The sequence below is a fragment of the Orbicella faveolata genome, unplaced genomic scaffold (genome assembly GCF_042242905.1).
Source record: "Orbicella faveolata isolate gen_17 unplaced genomic scaffold, um_ofav_v1 contig_24, whole genome shotgun sequence".
Lineage (NCBI taxonomy): Eukaryota > Metazoa > Cnidaria > Anthozoa > Scleractinia > Merulinidae > Orbicella > Orbicella faveolata.
In genome coordinates, this window is record NW_028301552.1 from 32,020,001 (window position 1) to 32,037,874 (window position 17,874).

The 17,874-nt window shown below is 40.9% G+C and overlaps 2 protein-coding genes across 2 annotated transcripts in view; both read left to right on the forward strand.

The window, feature by feature from the left end:
• LOC110046081 (inactive tyrosine-protein kinase 7-like) overlaps nucleotides 1-4,838 on the forward strand; it is a 19,375-nt gene extending 14,537 nt beyond the window's left edge. Inside the window, exons 9-11 of the mRNA XM_020751752.2 lie at nucleotides 48-224; nucleotides 322-689; nucleotides 2,021-4,838. Of these exons, the coding sequence (XP_020607411.2) occupies nucleotides 48-224; nucleotides 322-689; nucleotides 2,021-2,578 (1,103 nt within the window). The 3' untranslated portion in view covers nucleotides 2,579-4,838. The remainder of the gene's footprint in view (nucleotides 1-47; nucleotides 225-321; nucleotides 690-2,020) is intronic.
• Nucleotides 4,839-7,464: 2,626 nt separating this feature from the next.
• LOC110046055 (uncharacterized) lies at nucleotides 7,465-17,558 on the forward strand. Its single transcript, XM_089291643.1, has 6 exons — nucleotides 7,465-7,847; nucleotides 8,714-8,758; nucleotides 11,076-11,251; nucleotides 11,688-12,015; nucleotides 14,421-14,462; nucleotides 17,464-17,558. Exons 1-5 carry the CDS (start codon nucleotides 7,514-7,516, stop codon nucleotides 14,459-14,461), a joined length of 924 nt encoding a protein of 307 aa, XP_089147769.1. The 5' UTR covers nucleotides 7,465-7,513; the 3' UTR covers nucleotide 14,462; nucleotides 17,464-17,558.
• Nucleotides 17,559-17,874: the final 316 nt, after the last annotated feature.

Below are 17,874 nucleotides of genomic sequence, written 5' to 3' on the forward strand. Positions count from 1 at the left end.
CAATCTGTGATTTAAACTTGTATGTAATACACACATCCTCTCTCCAGCTCCCCGCGATAAGGAAGCCACCAAGTCTGTTGGGTCCATGGGCCGCACCATAGGTATTGCGGTGGGTTGTGCAGCAGCATACATTGTTCTTGTGGTGGGATTGATGATCTACTGTAAAGGCCGGCGAGCCAGGCAAAACAAGAAAGAAGAGGTTATGGCTCCAGAATGCGAGAATCGTAAGTTTTTATCTGTTGTCTTTGAAGTGTAACGTACCTTTCCTGGAGTGATATTAATTTTTCTGGCTTGACCTCTCGTCTCTCAACTCGTTAACAGTTAATGCCAATGGTGACATCGAGCACCGAGATGGAGAAGGCAACGATATGACAATGAACCCGATCTACAGATCCCAGCCCAGTTATGACAACATGGAGTTCCCCAGGCATGACCTCGAGGCGCTCAGGAGTCTGGGCAACGGGGCCTATGGTCGAGCATTCCTGGCGCGAGCCAGCGGGATTCGCGACGGCGAAAGAGAAACCATGGTCGTGGTGAAGGCCTTGGTTAGTAATGATGACCAGGTGCGCGAGGAGTTCAATAAAGACGTAGACGCGCTGTGTAACCTGCATCATGAAAATGTTGTTGCACTGCTTGGTGTCTGTAAGGAGGAAGAGCCGTTTTACATGATCTTCGAATCACTGGAAAAGGTTTGTTTTATGATCTCTTGTGGCCCCGTGTGAACACAAATCTACCATTGTGCGTCCATTTCTAACCCTCTCTTCTCAGTCCCCCTCCGGAGAAATCGTCCGATATCTTTCGCGCGTGAAAATTCAAAATCAAATATTAACAAAATCGAAGCCACTATCTCTGTTGAGCTAAGTCAGAAGTATGAAAGTATCTGCTCCCTCCCTCCCCCTTGTCACTGCCCCACCTCCCCGAAAAAAAAAAACAATACTAAATAACAAATTTCAGGTAATTTAGTTTTCTTCAGCTTAGAAAAAGGTAAAACCTGCTACGTGCTTGGGAAGGCGCTACGTTGGTCGTGCCGTCAATGTGTCAATAATATTGCTTTAATCCGATCAACCCATGAAAACCGATTTACTGTAGTCTTTACTGCGTTTACGAGATACCCCTAAGGCCTTAAACTGCTGCCAAATAATTAGTGATGCTTATGCGGAAAGCCGTCTATCTTATTATAATGGAGTTGAAAGAAATAAGCCCGTCCATTTAATAGCTCTTAGCTAAACTCTAAGTAAGTCTTAAGAAAAATCACATACTGTCAGCGTTGATTGCGTCCAAATCACGAAAACAAGTGCTGTCTCTCCGCACCGTGAATTCTAAACTTGCTGGGTTGAATCGTATAAATAAGTGAAGTTTGGTAGAGATTTGCGGATTTGTTGAATCTGGCAGATAAAGTCAATCGACCCTCTCGTTTCTTGGTCGAGGTACCGTGTGCTATTTTTGCAACCAGAGCCAGAAATGTGCTGTTTTGTGTTTCATTCATTTATTATTGACATTCATCGTGAATTGTTGGTCAAAGACGGAACAGCAGTTGCAATGTCGTAAATGTAGATAAGATGTTGCGGATAAATTTCGTGCCGAAATATGTCTAGCTAAGTTTTACCACGCATCGAAAATGTCTCGGTCGTTTTTGGCATTCTTTGGAATTTTGGCTAATTGTGCTGTACATGCAGGACTGACATGGGAATAGTTCTTGTTTAAGCCTTTTAATCCGGGTGTGCCAAAAATGTTTATCTCCGAAGTCGATTATAAAGTGTGTAATCTTGTTGCATTTTCTCGAATTTGATTTTATAGTTTAAACAGTCTTAGTGTGATAAATTCCCTCTGGAGTCAGGGATTCGGACAGTTATAGCAGCTGGATTCTGATTGGTCGGTTGTGAACAGCACCTCGTGACGTATGCATTGTTATATGGAATACTGTGTCTGCTAGCCAGTATCGCAGTCAGGTGCGCAGTGTTCGCGCGGCTAATCGCGGGAAATCTCCAGGTTTGACAGCTCAATTTTTCCTTCATTTTAGGGTGACTTGAAGCAGTTTCTCCTGTCTTGCTACGATAACGGTCGAAGCACGATGAATTCGAATCAGAAGCTCGCTATCTGCGGACAAGTGGCCTCGGGAATGAAATATCTCAGCTCGCAAAACTTCGTCCACAAGGATCTTGCTGCAAGAAACTGTATGGTGGGTAAAGATCTAAAGGTCAAGATCGGCTTCTTGAGTTTAAGTTACGACCTGTACAACGCCGAGTACTATCGCTTCAATAACATGCAGATACCGCTCAGATGGATGCCTCCTGAGGCGATCTTCGACGATGATTTCTCCGAGAAGAGCGATGTGTGGTCATATGGCGTTCTGGTTTGGGAGATTTACACTCTTGGTCAGATGCCCTACCACGATCGATCCAACGAAGAGGTCCTTAAATGCGTCAAGAATGACCTTCGTCTGTCCAAACCGGACAACTGCCCTGATACAGTGTTGGAGGTGCTGGAAAAGTGCTGGGAAGGCAATCCTCTTGCCCGTCCATCCTTTTCGGAAATTATGGCAGATGTATCAGGAATTACTGTGGATAGCCATGTTTAGTTTCAACCCTTACTTGGCAGTGGGTTTTAAATGAAACTAGATGCGCCACTCCGTTGACAATCAAACCGCGCCAGCCTCAGTAGTTTACCACGTGATTGGTTTCTTTTGAAACGTGACGTGCGCGTGATTTATCTTGGAAATTGATTACGAAATGTGAAACAATAGTAAATTATATTTGCCTGAAAGTTCTTGTCTTCTTAAAAGATTTCGGACCTGAAAGGTCTGTTTTCAACTGTGCTGATTTCGATCTTCTTAGGGGCGCTGAAATTGCGGAGAATTTGATTTGAAAACTCAAAAAATGTATATCTGGTGTAGGAATTTACCCTTCTGTACGCTAAATTTGTGTACTTTTAATGAAGGAATCCATACAAGCAAACTAAGCAGCCGGTTCCGAGCGAACCGGCAGTGAACAGAGTCCTATCTCAAGATTGAACTTAGATAACAATTTGGGTTTTGGGTGAACCACTGCGCTGATAAATATGGCCTGAAGATATTTAATATGCTTTTTGTGCGGTTTTCTCTATAATATGTTGAAATACGTGCATTGCATTGGACAGATATTAAGTTCATTTCGGCCCATTCACATGTATTCACTTTAACTGGAAATTGTGTTCACTTGGCCCGCGCTGAGTCGGTGGACCTTGTTTAGATGGCCCAAGCCTACAAAACAACGGCATTTTCATTGGAAGTAGCTTTCACGTTAACGGCACTAATCGCTAAAAGCAGAGCATTTTTAGATGACCCGAGCGTACAAAACATCGGTTTTTCGCTCAGTCTTCGACAGTCTTCTAAGAGTGGGTCCAATTTTTTGTAGAAACTTTGACATGTCAACTTTCTTTATCGCAACCGATAAATCTTGGTGTTAAATTATCCCTTAATTCAGTGTGAACCCAAGTCGACGAGTGAACCGAATAGCGTGTCGGAAAATGTATACATGTGGATGGGCCGAAGTGTTATTTTTTAGGGATGGGGCATGCTTGAAATTAGTTTAGAGCAGCGGGCGAAGTTATAAGTAAAACACGAGGGCTAATTTTGCGAGCTTTCGGCCTGCAGAACTACTAAGTAAGTTCGTGGTGCATTTCATTTAACAATCGAATCAAATCCTGTCTTCCCTTCATCAGTTGAGTCTTGAAACTCTCGAGGATATCGTGGACTTAAGGCAATCTGTTCTTTGCCTTGGTCGATGTACTCCGTAAAAAAAGCTCAGAGCTATGACCTAGACAGGAGGTGCACTTCGAACCATAATATTACACAAACCAAACAAAAACGAAGACTGTGCGTATGAACTGGCTGTCAGCTACAAATGTTTCGAGAAACATGAAGTTCTTTTTTAATGTTTTTATAATATTTTTAATTAGCTTTAAATTAATTTGCTACATAGAATAAGGATACATAGAACTTAGGGTTGATCCTGCGGGGATGAACAGTTAATGTAATAGTTGAAAATATCAGGGTATGTTGGGCGTGTAAGTTAATTTAAGTTTAAAACATTAAGGGCCGGTTATTAAAAAAGCCCCTGTAGGTGGAAGCTATAATCGCAAGTTAGGTGAGCTTTACTCCACATACACTGTCTTTCATCTTGATGTGACAATTTTATTGCAGTTAAGGCCAGTTCTTTCTTAAAGGCCGTCTAACCTTCGTTTTAATAATCGGCCTAAATAATATAATGACCGCTGGAGGGGTAAACAAAATTTTACGCTCATTTAAGTTAATAAAGTAAGAAAGATTTCTTCATGCTATTAAATTAATTTAAACGCTTCTTACATTCAAGAAGTGGATGCTTTCCTTTGTATAGCGTAATGGTACCGTAAAACCGGTCACATCGGATCTGCAACAGGGCGTGACGAATACCCGGTGTGACCATGGCAACCATTGATTTCACTCGGATCAGAGTAACTTTCTAGGTGTTGCGTGACATATTTATAGTGACATTCTGCGTCGTTGCGTTATTTTTATCGACTGTAAGTATTTTCTCGCGTTAATTGTATGGTTAGTCGCTCAGAGATTTACATCTACGCCCGATTTTTTAAATTAATGAGCGTTTTGCAATTATTGTTTTTAATATCACGAACGTTTTATTCGGTAATTATTTTTTGTGGAAAACCGACAGCTTACCAATTGAGGACTAAAATTTATTCTTTTCAAAAAAAAATGTGTATATAATAAATAAATTTTGTAGATCTTAGTCCTAGTCAAGTGTGAAGTAAACTGTTTGCGAATCAGATATAAACAAATAAATTAATACTTTGCTCAGCCTTAACTTTGGCTCCTTTGCTTGAAAGTGGACTTCGGGATCTTTCAGCTACATTGAATTCGGGCGCGTGAAAGACCTCTGAGATGGAGTTTGAACCATTGCGCTTGAGGTTTCCTTGTTCCGCGACCTGAAATGTGAACCCAAAGCTGGTGTTAGAAGACGCACTTGACCTTATAATCAGGGACCTTAAGCAAACCACGTCACCAAACAAAAGGGTTTATGAGCAGAACAATGGCTGTGCACGTGCGTTATAAATCTTGTACATTTCTTGGCCGTCCTCTTCAAAACAACAACGTGAAATGACCAAGTTCTGCGTAATTTAGAGAACGCAGATGGCGGCGGATAATTTTTCGTATATTTCTTTTGAATTGGATGTTGGCGTTACATATTTAGCTTGAGCAAGTTTTGAGACCAATAGACGTACTGAACAGATCTAGACACCATTTTTTCAGGCGTTGTCCTCGGGTCGCCGTCGTCATTGCTTAATCTCCCTAATAAGTGGGTTGGACACCAAATTTGTTCGAACAAGTAGTGCCTCCTTGTCCACACCGAAGAGTATAAATTAGGACCGGCGAGTTTATTTCTGGGGAGTTACCATGCCGTGGACTGACGTTCTATGAGGCGGGAGGAAAACTATTCCTGGGTCACTTCACGTGTTGGAAATTGGAGAAAAGCGCCGGCCTGATCACTCACTAGGCTTCCACTTGCCGAGACACGTTATCACATTTTCCTTCTGTCACCATTTGAATGTTCAGCGCCAAGCGACCGTGCTCCGCTTGGAGTGAGGGGAAGAGGTCGGAAAGGGAGCTCTCTAAACTGTTCCTGCATGTTGTTCACAGAGGTGGAGTCAGCACGCACCACTATGTTTCGGGTTGTTGCAGAACTCTTTCTTTTTCTTTTTCCAGCCTCGCGTAATCCCTTCGCACCCTCTTAGTAGAAGGTTTTTGAGCTCAAGATGACTGAAATAACGGGCCACTTGTCTAAGGACGGAGGAATAAGATTTCCATACGATTAATGTAGATTGGTGTGAATTCTGAAATTGGCAAGAAGGAGTTTGGTCGGACCGAGTGTGGTTTGGATCGAGCCGAAGGCTTTATATACCAAGTTAAAGAGGAGGGGCGAATTTCGATTTGAATATAAGCACGTAATCTCAGGAAATCTCTGGTGCCGTATAGCGAAATATTTGCTACTTGTAAGCAGAAATATCGAGTTACGGAATGCATACGATGCGTCTCTGGCGATAATAGAGTTTTGGAAGTAATATATCAAACACGAAAGAGCGTGTTTGACCAAATTTCCAAACCCCGAGAAGAGAGTTGAAACGCATAGTATTTTTGACGAACTTCTGAGGTGTTTGCAAATGCGGTCAAACACTGTCTTAACTTGTCTTGAATGTTTGATATACCTTCTCATTCGAAAAATAGGGAGAAAACGGGGAAGTAAATCGTAAAAATTTATGCTTATTAGGATCGGATATCCAAACACCGTCACAATCTTGATTTCCTTTGTTTAAACTTACTGAATTTTTAATTAGTGAGTTTGAAGACCCTTCCACACTACACCGGAGAAATTTGAAAACGGAGGTTTCACTCTGAAAACTCATCAAATGTTTTCCGTCCACACCACGCCGGAGGAATTTAAAAACGAGCAATCACTGTATGGTCATTTTGGATTTGTGTTTGAGGAAAACTCGGGCAGGAAAACCATAGGATTATCGTCTGATGTCATCGTTTTCAAAAAGCTCCGTTTTCGAAAAAATGTTTTCTGTTTACAGGAAAACGAAAATCCGGCATTTTCAAATTCCCCCGGTTTGAAGAGCGTTTTCGAAAAGATCCGTTTTCGTGACGGATTAGTGTAGACAGTAGGCCTAACCGTAGAAATAAAGCTGCTTTCCTCCGGCGTGGTGTGGACGAGGCCTCAGAAAAACAGACGAAATACCTTGAGAGTTCTAATTAAGTCCCTTCTCTCAACCCCACTTCAAGCCCTGAGCATCAAAACAAATCTAGAATCCTTTTAAAAAAATTGCACACATCCCCAAGAGACCTCCAAAGGGACGTATTGTTAGTAAGGAGCAACGGACCTCACAGAAACACGACGGAACCACAACAAGAAAGTCGCAAAAGGGATAAATCATCTTTATCAGGAATTGAACACTGTTAGACTGACAAATTGCGACATTTGAAGGAATATGAATGTAGTTTTTAAATTCATTTTTATTTCAGCCTAGTCGTGGCATGAAGTTGAGAGCAAGCGCGCACGTAGTCTGCGTGGCAGACGCGACATACCACCTGTTATTTACAGGGACATTTCCGTCTGCAACGCCTTGGTAGTGTGCACGTAATTAATTTAAAATTACCGCTAGACCGTAAGCATCAAACTCTAACTTATTGGCGTTTTGAAAAGTAAAAGAGAGCGAGCTAATATGAGATTGTTTGTTTGCGATTTGCGATCAGTATGAAGCACTGCTCGGCCTAGATAAGCCTTCGTCCAATTTCTTTATCGTTACTATCCGTGACTATGGATATGACTAGGTCGGTGAAAACTCCAAATATTGATTCTACACCTGATCACACACAGCTGCCTAAATCTCTACTTAATAATTCTTATCAAACCATTTAGAACTTGATCGCTTTCTGTGACGCCATTTGGAGCTAAAGGCGGGGGAAAGGAAGCAAGGCGCCATGAATGGTTTCGTACGAATTCTGAGCATTGTCTTCTTGGTGGCGCGAGTAAGAGGCCAGATTTGTGTGGAAGAAACCCTCAATTGTGAAGATCCGGTTCCCACGATTTTCAAACTAGGGGATGCATCATGCCAGTGTAATGACGCAGCACATGCCGGGGCGTTGAAATACGCGAACGGTAAAGTGTATCTTTGTGTCGGCACTGAATGGAAGACCTTTCAGCTTCTAGGCGAATACGGCACGGACAGTGCAAATCCGGGAATTTCTTGCAAAGATATCCTGAACAAAGCGGGAAAACAGCTCAGCAATGGAGTTTTCTGGATTCGTCTCCAGGGTAAATGGATGTGTACTTTCGTCCGTTGTTAGACTTGGCCGTTAATTGTATCTGCAACAAAAGTTTTGACTGTGATTGTGTATCTTCGCGCCTTTCTTCACGTAATTGGCGCGCGATTTTAGTAGGTGTCCAATTGCAACTTTTTGTAATTGGATACATGCAATTGGACACCTTCACCATTCGCGTCAGTTACAATACCATTTTTCTCCCTTATTGTTTGTAAAACTTATGTGCTGGAAAATACTACTGACTTTTTCGTTCAAAAGAAGGTGTTAAAAACTGCTTAATCTCGAATTTGTTATTGATTCGATTAATTCAGTAACTTATTAGAAACTTTCATGTTTTGTGCGCGGTGAAGGTCAGAAAAATGAGCAAAAACATACAACAAGCTTCATAAGCATTTTTCTCTCTTGACTCCCTCTATGTTACACGACTTAAAACTCGGGAAAATTGAAGGGCAAAATGATGCAAAGAGAAGTGAATTACCCGAATAAGAGTTCAATACTTAATCTTCGTGATTCGTGAAGGTTAGAAAAAGACAACGCTTTTCGTTGTGCAAAGAATAGAAAGAAAAGATCGGCAGAATGCTCGATTTTCTAACAACATTTCAACGAAATTTGAATTCCCCTATCTTGCCCACAGTTAAATTAACGCAAAATTTTGAAAAGCGTGTTAATTTCATTGAATGTTAATTTTCTATAAATTAGGTAATAGATCCATTTAGGTTCTGCTGTTCTTTGGTAATTTATTCCGTTATCTATTTAGAGCATAAATTATGCATTCATATATACACCTGAAACAATGCCATCTCAAACAACAGCAACTGAGTAAGTTGCCGTAACTAAAACTGCTTTCTTCTTTAACAGGAAACCAACAGGCTTTTCCCGTTTATTGCGACATGGCCGCAGGAGGTTGGTTGATTTTTTTTCTGTTTAAAAAGCTAGTTCCTCACGGCTTTGGGATAAAAACTGCGAAAAGATGAACACGGATAAATCAAATACAACTGTGAAAACAGAGACAGGAGCTTAGTAATCAGTTTCTCACCGAAATGTCAGGAAATGTTTACGGTGAATTTCTCGAGATCTAGTTTGTCGATGTTGTTTAATCTAACGTGACTTCTTGCTTTCCAATATTTGAAATGAGTGGATGAAAAAATTAATTAAAAAATTAAAAAATTAATTCGAACACATTCGTATGATGAAATATTCCTACTCAGACGCTAGTAGAGATTTTTGAACAAACTTAATCTCACCCTCCTTTTTATAAAGATGCATATTTTTTTATGCCCAGGCAAGGAGTTCTTATTTTTCTGCCGACCTTTTTTGCGTACATTCTCGGATTACAGAGCATAGTACATGTATTTCAGATAAACCAGAGATTGATCCATCTATTAGTTAAGAAAAAAAAAACATGTACCGTATTTCTATCGAGTTATAGAAACACGAGTGGAAGTTTGGGAGAACGAGAAATGCTGTGGGAACACAAGCCGCAGGCGAGTGTTTCCACAGCTTTTCCGAGTTCTCCCAAACCTTCACGAGTGTTTCTATAACTCGATAGAAATACGGAGAACATGTTTTCTATTTCTTTTAGAAAACACCGCGACGAGGAAAAGAAAAACAGCTGGTTTACTTTGATCATCGAAATGTAAATTCTCTTTGCTCACGCCATCATTACGTCAAAAGCTGTTTCCATCGAGTTATAGGAACTCGATTTTTAACCAATCAGCGCATGTATTTTCTTAGGGCTGTTTTCTAAAACTGAATGGTGTCTCTATCGTGTTATATTGTGCACGCGCTTTCGCTTTTAAACGTTTTGTTTATGGCTGCTGTTGTTACAAAAACTAGGAAAGAATTTACCATACTTTTCGATGGTAAAATGAAGTTCGTATTATAAGGAATATTAAATGTAGAAATGACATCAACTCGGAAAAAAATCCGAGTCCCAGATGGGATCTGATGAAGACCCTCCGTGACCTAGCCGGACGCTCTAACCACTGAACTACTAGAGTGTTAATTTAAAAACAACAACAACTGGGTAAGTGACCGATAATTGAGGCCTTTAGCTTCATCAACTACCACCTCATAGAAATCGAGAGCGAGTGTGATGATAGGTTTTTCCTGCAAACACTATAAATCTCTGACTGAACGGACATGAACTGACAACTGGGGTAATCTAACTCTGGAGACCACTGCTTGGTTGTGGGAACGGAAATTCGTCACGATTTCCTGGTACACGAGGCGCTACTTCAATGGTCTTCACTACGGACGTCAAGGAAGAGAAATAACTCGGTCCAACAGTAGTTTATTCTGCACTTGTTAACGTCGAGGAATTTATCAATGCAATCAAAAAACGTGTACAATGTAGCTTGCGTATATGAGAAACTTAGGCACAAAGTACAAGTTATGTTGCTATGTTGGAATACTGAAAAGATGCTCAACTTATTCCTTTAAAAATTCGTGATTGCCAACGTGGTTTTTTTGTTACACTGAGTGACTGACAACAGGGAGAGCCTCCCCTTGAAAGGAGCGTACGTGGCATAAGTACAAAGTTCAATACAACCGCTAGCGAATATCAAACAAATAAACTATGAAGAGCAGCTTGTACAAAAGTACAAGGCTCAGTCTAAAATAAATATCCAACAAAGGAAATTACAGAAACGCAGCTAAAGCAAAATTCGAAGAGAACAAAGTTCAGTTGAAATAAAATCTAAGTGAAAACAAAATAAAATTTGGACCACATTGGAAGGTAAATTGCTACTGCTCGGCTGGCTTTTCTCTAATTTTTAAGGAATGAGAGATTAAATAGGATTACTTAATGAGTGACCCAGTGCAGGCACTCAGATAACTTAGTATGTATTTTTAAAAACTATATGCGAGATTATAACAATAAATAACGAAGAACGAACTTTGATTCCCAGTCAATATATTTTCTAATAAGCGTTCGAGTAAAAAGAAACAGAAACGACTAAAACAACAAACCCTCGGAATATGAACTTCTAATCGGAACAATAAAAATAGGAGCTTGAAGTCAGATTAATTCCCCTAACACGAGTAATCTACTTGCTGAAGAGCCAACGGCAATGGGAGAAGCAATCAAATTAAAACGAAAAACACCAGACTCGTCAAACTGCGCTAAAACACGATGAATCGAGCTGCTGAGCGACGTTATTCGCTAGCAGCTCATAGCAAAAGTGCAACTCATCAGGTACTTCATGTTATTCATCATCAGGCTGGACCATGATATTCAAAGCTGTCAGCGGTGTTGACAGGAGGGTATGGGACTTGTATAACTCGGCCGAGGCTTCCGCAGAGTTCGTAACGGCAGCCCTTGACATCACCAACCAACATCGTGATCACTACAAGAACCGCGTTGTCATGCATTGGCAGAGTCTTTCTCCATCTCAGGTGAATAGTTTTTATTTAAGCATACTTTATTTTAACTCTGAGCAATAAAAAGTTGGAATTAAGGCCCGGCACTCTCTCACTCACACACGCAAGCACCCACGCTCGCAACGCACGCCCATGGAACAAAAAGTGAAGCAATAATAAACAGCAATCTACATTTGTGCCAATATATGGAGCGGTTTTCAACTGAGTGTCGTTAAACCAAAACCAAACCAATTACTTACAATTAGACTACTCGGCCAATCTAAAACCGTAGTTAAACCAGAACCAAAACCAAAGTAATTGCCTGATTACTTTCCACTCTCAATTGAAAACCGCTCTATCATAATAATACAACAGGAAACGCACCAATGGTTTTAAGACACCCCATTGCCTGGAAAAAAGATGAAGAGTTATGTGTAATTTGCTGTAAACCAACTTTTCACTCTGCCAACAGGCGAAAGTAATCGTGTACGAAGGCGGTGTGATTAAAAAAGAGTTGCTTTTTAACGCGGCTGGGACAGACAAGTTGAACTGGTTTTCTGAGGGCAAACTGGTCAGTTCATCGTGGACTGATATTAAGACAGAAGAAACCAACTACTTCTCCATTGAGGGAGATAGCCCTCGAAACTTTTTGATAAACAGAAACTATGGTGGCTGTGACGTCGATGCTGGTTGGCTGGTAGCAGGCGCCGGAATACATTGCTCTTGGGAAACCAGTGCTGCCCACAAGAACAAGGTCTTGTACAGCAAGAAGTCCACCTATACCAACTGGAACTCGAACGGTGAGGCTCGCTTACTCTTTTGATTGATACTTTTTTACCTAGGTTTCGTGGGGGCACTCCCATTTATCAGATATATGGATATGTACCGCAGTGAAGGCTATGGTTTTCAGGCAGTTAAGGTTACAGTATACCTTTAGGGGTGTCTCGCGCGCAAGCGATGTAGCGCGTGCAGTTTAAGCTGTAGATACCTAAACCCCTATATCAAATTAAAGCTTATTGAGCTGGCTATCAAACTATACCAAGAATTTTGAAAGAAAATGAATTGTCGAATTTTTTACGACCACTAAATACGAGCGCCCGAATCACCTTTCGAAAGCTACAAGTCAAAGCGAATTTCGTTTTTCGCCAATTTAATTTTTTCCTCGGTTTCAGGGCCCAATACGCTTAAAAAACGTGTCTGCGTTTTGGCATATTCAATTGCAGTAAAAAGTTACAGAACATTTTCGAAATAGGATTAAAAAAATGTGGAGTGATCGTACAAAAATCGCTCTCGAAGAGAAAGTATCTCGAAATTAACAATTCCCAGACACGCTTTTGTAGTTTATATGTTAAACTAGCCACTGTCCAAATTTAAGAGCAATTGAACAAATTCCCTTTGAGTTATAACTCTTTAAAGTGTCTACTTCAAGTGAAAAAATTTATTCGAGAAAACAGCGCTAAGAAAAATTTTATGCTTCGCAAACAAACTCCGCCCACAAACGCCTTCAACTGGGTTCTCAGATAACTAAGCCAATCAGTGCAGGGAAAGTTTACTACCGTTAACCTCCTGGTGAAATTTACGCGCGAATCGCTAAAAGACTCTTGTGTTTAGCAATGCGCTCAAGGAACCGAAGGCAGAGAGATAATTTTTCTGTACCTCGGTTTTTCTTGAAGCTGGTCTGGCAAAATGGGGAAGACTAAAAAGGATACGAACGCTAGAGTGGCTGAGCGAAGGAAACAAACAAAAGAAAGTGCAGAGAGCAACTGTGTGTGGGCAACTGTGCATGGATAATATTTCAAATGGTCTCAATGAGTCCGACGATTCGTCGATATCGGACTCAGCATCCCTGTTATTGCTGTCAAGTTCCGAAATTTTTACAGAACCTTTCTTTTCTCTTACCACGAATATTTGCCCGCCTTATACGATAACTATAGCTTCATCCGCGTGGCGAACTTTCGCTTCTTCACTCATTGATGTATTTTCATTCGTTCTTCGCTGTTTTCGCTTTTTCGAACTGGTCCATGGTTTAAACGTGGTCTTTGCTTACTTATAACTTAATAGAGACACGCCTAATATCAAAAATGCTGGGTAGTCAGAACAACAATGCTGATCAACTGAGTAGTCAATTCGTGACATCCATATAGGTAATTCCCGCGAAAATCGTCTCGGTTGGTTGCATACGCGCCATAGGGCTGTCAATCAAGAGGTAAACTTTTACTTCCGGTGAAAACGTAAAACCGCCATTTCTCCGCCAATATTTAGCCTTTTTCAAATTTTTTTTTCAGAAATTAGAGATTATTCTTCGACCACTATTTTGACCCAAAAATCCAAATTTGAAGAAAATTGCCGACCCGAAGGTATACTGTAACCTTAAGTCTGGGTATAGGGTATAGAAATCAGACAGTTTTGGTCTAGAATAGGGCATAATTTACCAGAAAAATGGCCAGTGTATGAATAATTTAATCTGGAACAGCCATGTTGGACTATGATAGTGATAAAGTTTCTGCATGGAAAATAGCTAGTCTGGAATAGGTGGGGGTTTTTGGTGCCTAGGCTAGAATAGGGTTGCAAAATTAAGCTGATCATGGTCTAGTATGGGGTAAGGGATTCAGTGTTCCATGCCAGCGGCAAAACCCACCTAGAGATTTCATTTCCCCAAGCCTTAGCTTCATTCTCCGCGATGGACTGAATGACTCTCGGAGCAGAACAGTTTTCTTACCCCGTGAGATTTTGAGTTTCGAATGGCCTGACGACTTTGAGTGCGATAAGAAGTCAACTAGATACGTAACCTTAAGGTAAAGGTTAAGTCTGCATGCGAGCCAAGTAGCCCATCGATATCAGGCCGGCGCTTATCTCCGGTTTCCGTAGCATGAAGCGGTAAGAGTATTTCTATTCCCTGGATGGGATGCTAGTCCATCGCAGCGTACCCCCAGCATTAAGTTCGCCGGTACCCATTTATACACCTGGGTGGAGAGAGGCACTATGAGAGTTAAGTGTCTTGCCCGCGAACACAACACAATGTCCCATGCCGGGCCTTGAACTCTGACCGCTCGATCCGGAGACGAGCGCACTTACCATGAAAAAAAAATTAGAAAAACGCCGGTTATAATAAAACTATCAAGCAGAATTTTCTTCCAACATTGAGCTACAAAAGAAGTCATTATGAAATAATTTACTAGACATTTTTTGATTTCTCTTTTTACAGACGTAGGAATTGGAGATGTGCTTGCAGTTTTCTTGCAATAAGGTAACATATGGAGCTAATTAATTGTTGAGTCTTTCTGGTTTATTTTTGGCACATTTTCTCTTTAATCATAAGAATTACAATTTCCTCAAATGTGATTGGTGCATAACCTGCTGTATTTTGCTCTAATTAATCTGCAAAGCTGTAATCAGACAGTGTAATCGGACAGTTGGCTGTAATCGGACACCTGTAATCGGACAGTTACATGAGCCAATCATTTTAAGTCCTCCCCACTAAATCCACCAATCACAACATTGATTACAATCACTATCGTAACCAATTCAAGAGACTGACTTTGTAAAATTGTGGAGGTTTAGTCTCTGGTGACTTGTTTGAAGGAAACTTAACAGCCATTTTGCAAGCTATTCTCCATATTTTTAATTATGATATTTAAAAATGACTTTTACACGCTCTTTTTCGAATGAATTTTTGCTTTTGTGGGAAATTGTAATTGTTATGATTAATTGGTAACAGGACATCGTGTCGTCCAATTCAGTCTGTAATCACACGAGTGATTAACAAATCGGACTCCCGCTTCGCGGTCGTCGGATTTTGTTAATCACTCGTGTGATTACAGACCAAATTGGACTCCACTCAGTGCTATTACCATTATTAATAATACTACTACCGAAAATACTCGCTTCTGATTGGTTGGAAGCGGATCAATTTATCCCAAATTGTATCGATGGCTGAACAATTAAATTTTAATTGTATCGGTCACATTTGAGCAATGGAGTCGGATGAAACTTCCAGGTTTTCCGTCTCAGACAAACAAAAAGCTTCTTATGAAGAAGCAACAGTAAACAAAACACCAAAAAGTCAACCGAAACTTGGCTCCACACGTACTTGGAGTGGGCTAACGAGAAGAAGAAACCGTAAAGCATTGAAAATCTCTCGCCCGAAGATCTTGACGAAATTCTCGGAGATTTCTACACCGAGCTGAAGAAAAAGGACAGCAGCGACTATGAGCCAGAGTCCCTGGGAGTTATGCAAGCGTCCCTAGACCGCTACTTAGAGAACAAAGGTTGTAAGGTTTCAATTATTCGGGGAAGGGAATTCGCAAAGTCTAACAAAATTCTAAAGGGGAAAACCATTACTCTTCGGCACGAAGGCAAGGGAACACGACCAAACGCAACAGATGCACTTACCTGGGAAGAAGAAGAAATGCTGTGGAAAGAGGGTCGACTTGGACGACATACTCCAGCAGTCCATCTGAACACAACTTGGCACTTGGTGACCCAACATTTTGGTTTAAGAGGAAGGCAAGAAAACTACGACTTGCGCGTTGAACACTTCAAGTTTGCAAACGATGAAAATGGCAGCACGTATGTCACGTTTGCCGACTCCAACCCCACGAAGACGAGAAAGTCTTCCATAAAGCTCCAACGAAGGATGGTAATTCCAAGAATGGTGGCTACTGGCGGTATGAGGTGTCCAGTTAGCATTTTTGAAGAATTTATCAGCCGCCGACCAAGTGAATTTAAAGAGAGCGGTTCACTGTACCTTGCCATCAACTACAAACCAAAGTCCAAATTTTTAGTACAAAACACAAAGGATGGGTCAAGGAAAGATTGGCAAGATCATGCAATCCATGTCCAAGGAACATCGGTTGAAGAAAGCAACAAATGAGTGGCAGGCCACATGCCCCGCAAAACTCTCGTCAGAAAGCTGGACCAACTTGGATATAGCAGAGATGAAATTTCTGTCGTCACTGAGCACTCCAACATAAAATCTCTGGACTCCTATCTGGACACCATGAATGAAAGAAAGTCGACCGAGCTTCCTCTGGCTGTGAGTGGTGTTTCGAGGAAAGCTTCTACAGGTGCAAAATCCAAGTAGCAGCATAAGTTCCGCCACTCAGCTCGCCGTCCAAGAGGATAGTGCTGTACAGCAGCGCAGCATGTCAACAACTACTTCACAGATGTGTGTGAGTACTCAGTCTTTTATTGCAAGCACCACTACTGCCAATACACAGCTGCATCAGCTTCCTCCCATTCATCTGCCAGGCAACAATCAACATCACATTCAACAATCAGCTTCCACAATGAGCGAAAGTCCTTGGTTTGAAAAACTTTGGAAAAACTTACACGAATGTTGTTTAGAGTAGTCTTCCCATTTCATTCTACGTTAAGTTTAAGCTCGGTTTTCCCGAAGGAGTTCGTCCTTGTATCTTGAACTTTATGTAATAGTTTAAATCACGGCTGTAAACCGTGGCTTTCCAGAATAAGTTTTTATGTGAGTTTTGTCTGTAAAATAACGCTTTTACCGTTTGGACGTGCACTTTCCTTTCATTTATCAAAAAGTCGCTCATGCATTCAGAGTTTTGACAATTTTCAAGCCAATAAAATTCATCTTCGTGTTGCAAACTTGGGACATGCTCGTCTTTGTTGCGAATCTGAATCGAGAAGACTACATAAATTATCTTTCTCGCTGTAGCAAAGACCATTGTGATATGAAGTGCGTTCATGTTAGCGGACATTTAACCAAATTGGGGAGGAACATATAGATCGGACTCGACTGAGCGGCGGAAATCGAGCCTACAGCAAAGAGTAAAACAACAAACCCAGCAAAAAAAAAAAAAGAAAAAAATTACCCTCGACCATCGACCCTCGACCCTCGACATGGGACCCTCGACCCTCGACAAAAAGATAGACTCCGTCTTTGTGGCTCGTTTTCGAAAGAAAGAAATTATTTTACGGAGAAATTTGGCGAAACGTGTTGAGAAAACAAAGTTACAAAACTAAAATATTTAATCACAGCGTGGCTTCATTTTAACAACCCTCTATAACGAAAAGACGTCAGATAGAAGCTTGTATTTACGGTTGCCGTATTATTAAAAGGAAAACGATCTTGTGAACAGATCGGACTTTTTCTTAGTTCCACTCGTGGCTGCGGTAGCCACTCGTGGAAATTACTAAAAAGTCCGACCAAGTACAATTAATCCCTAATTGTTTCGAGAAAAAAGATCGATTTCCTATACTAACTTGATCTCTTTTAATTTCAGACTTGAGACGAGTGGCAAGGAAAACACCAATTATGTTTACCAGCGTTAGCAAACGGAAGTTTAAAACTAAGAATAAAGCCTAAAGCCATGCATGATTTCAGAAGTGTTTGTTTTCACTTATCCGACAAGAAGTTTCCTGAGGCAACTCTTATCTCGCAGTGGCTTCTGGGACGGTTACTGGGACAAAACAAAAGACAAGAATTGTCTTCAGGAACGATCCCACAAGTGATTGCGAGATGTGACTCGCTCCAGATTTCTTCTTGAATCTAAAATGCCACCAAAGTGTTGTCTTTCGTTGAGGAACAGATGAAGTCTTCCCTGTTAATAATGTCAGAAATGTATCTCATATGTGTTCAGCTGATGTGTAATTTAGTTTCATGAGTTACTGAACTTTTGAAGTATTGAGTTCAC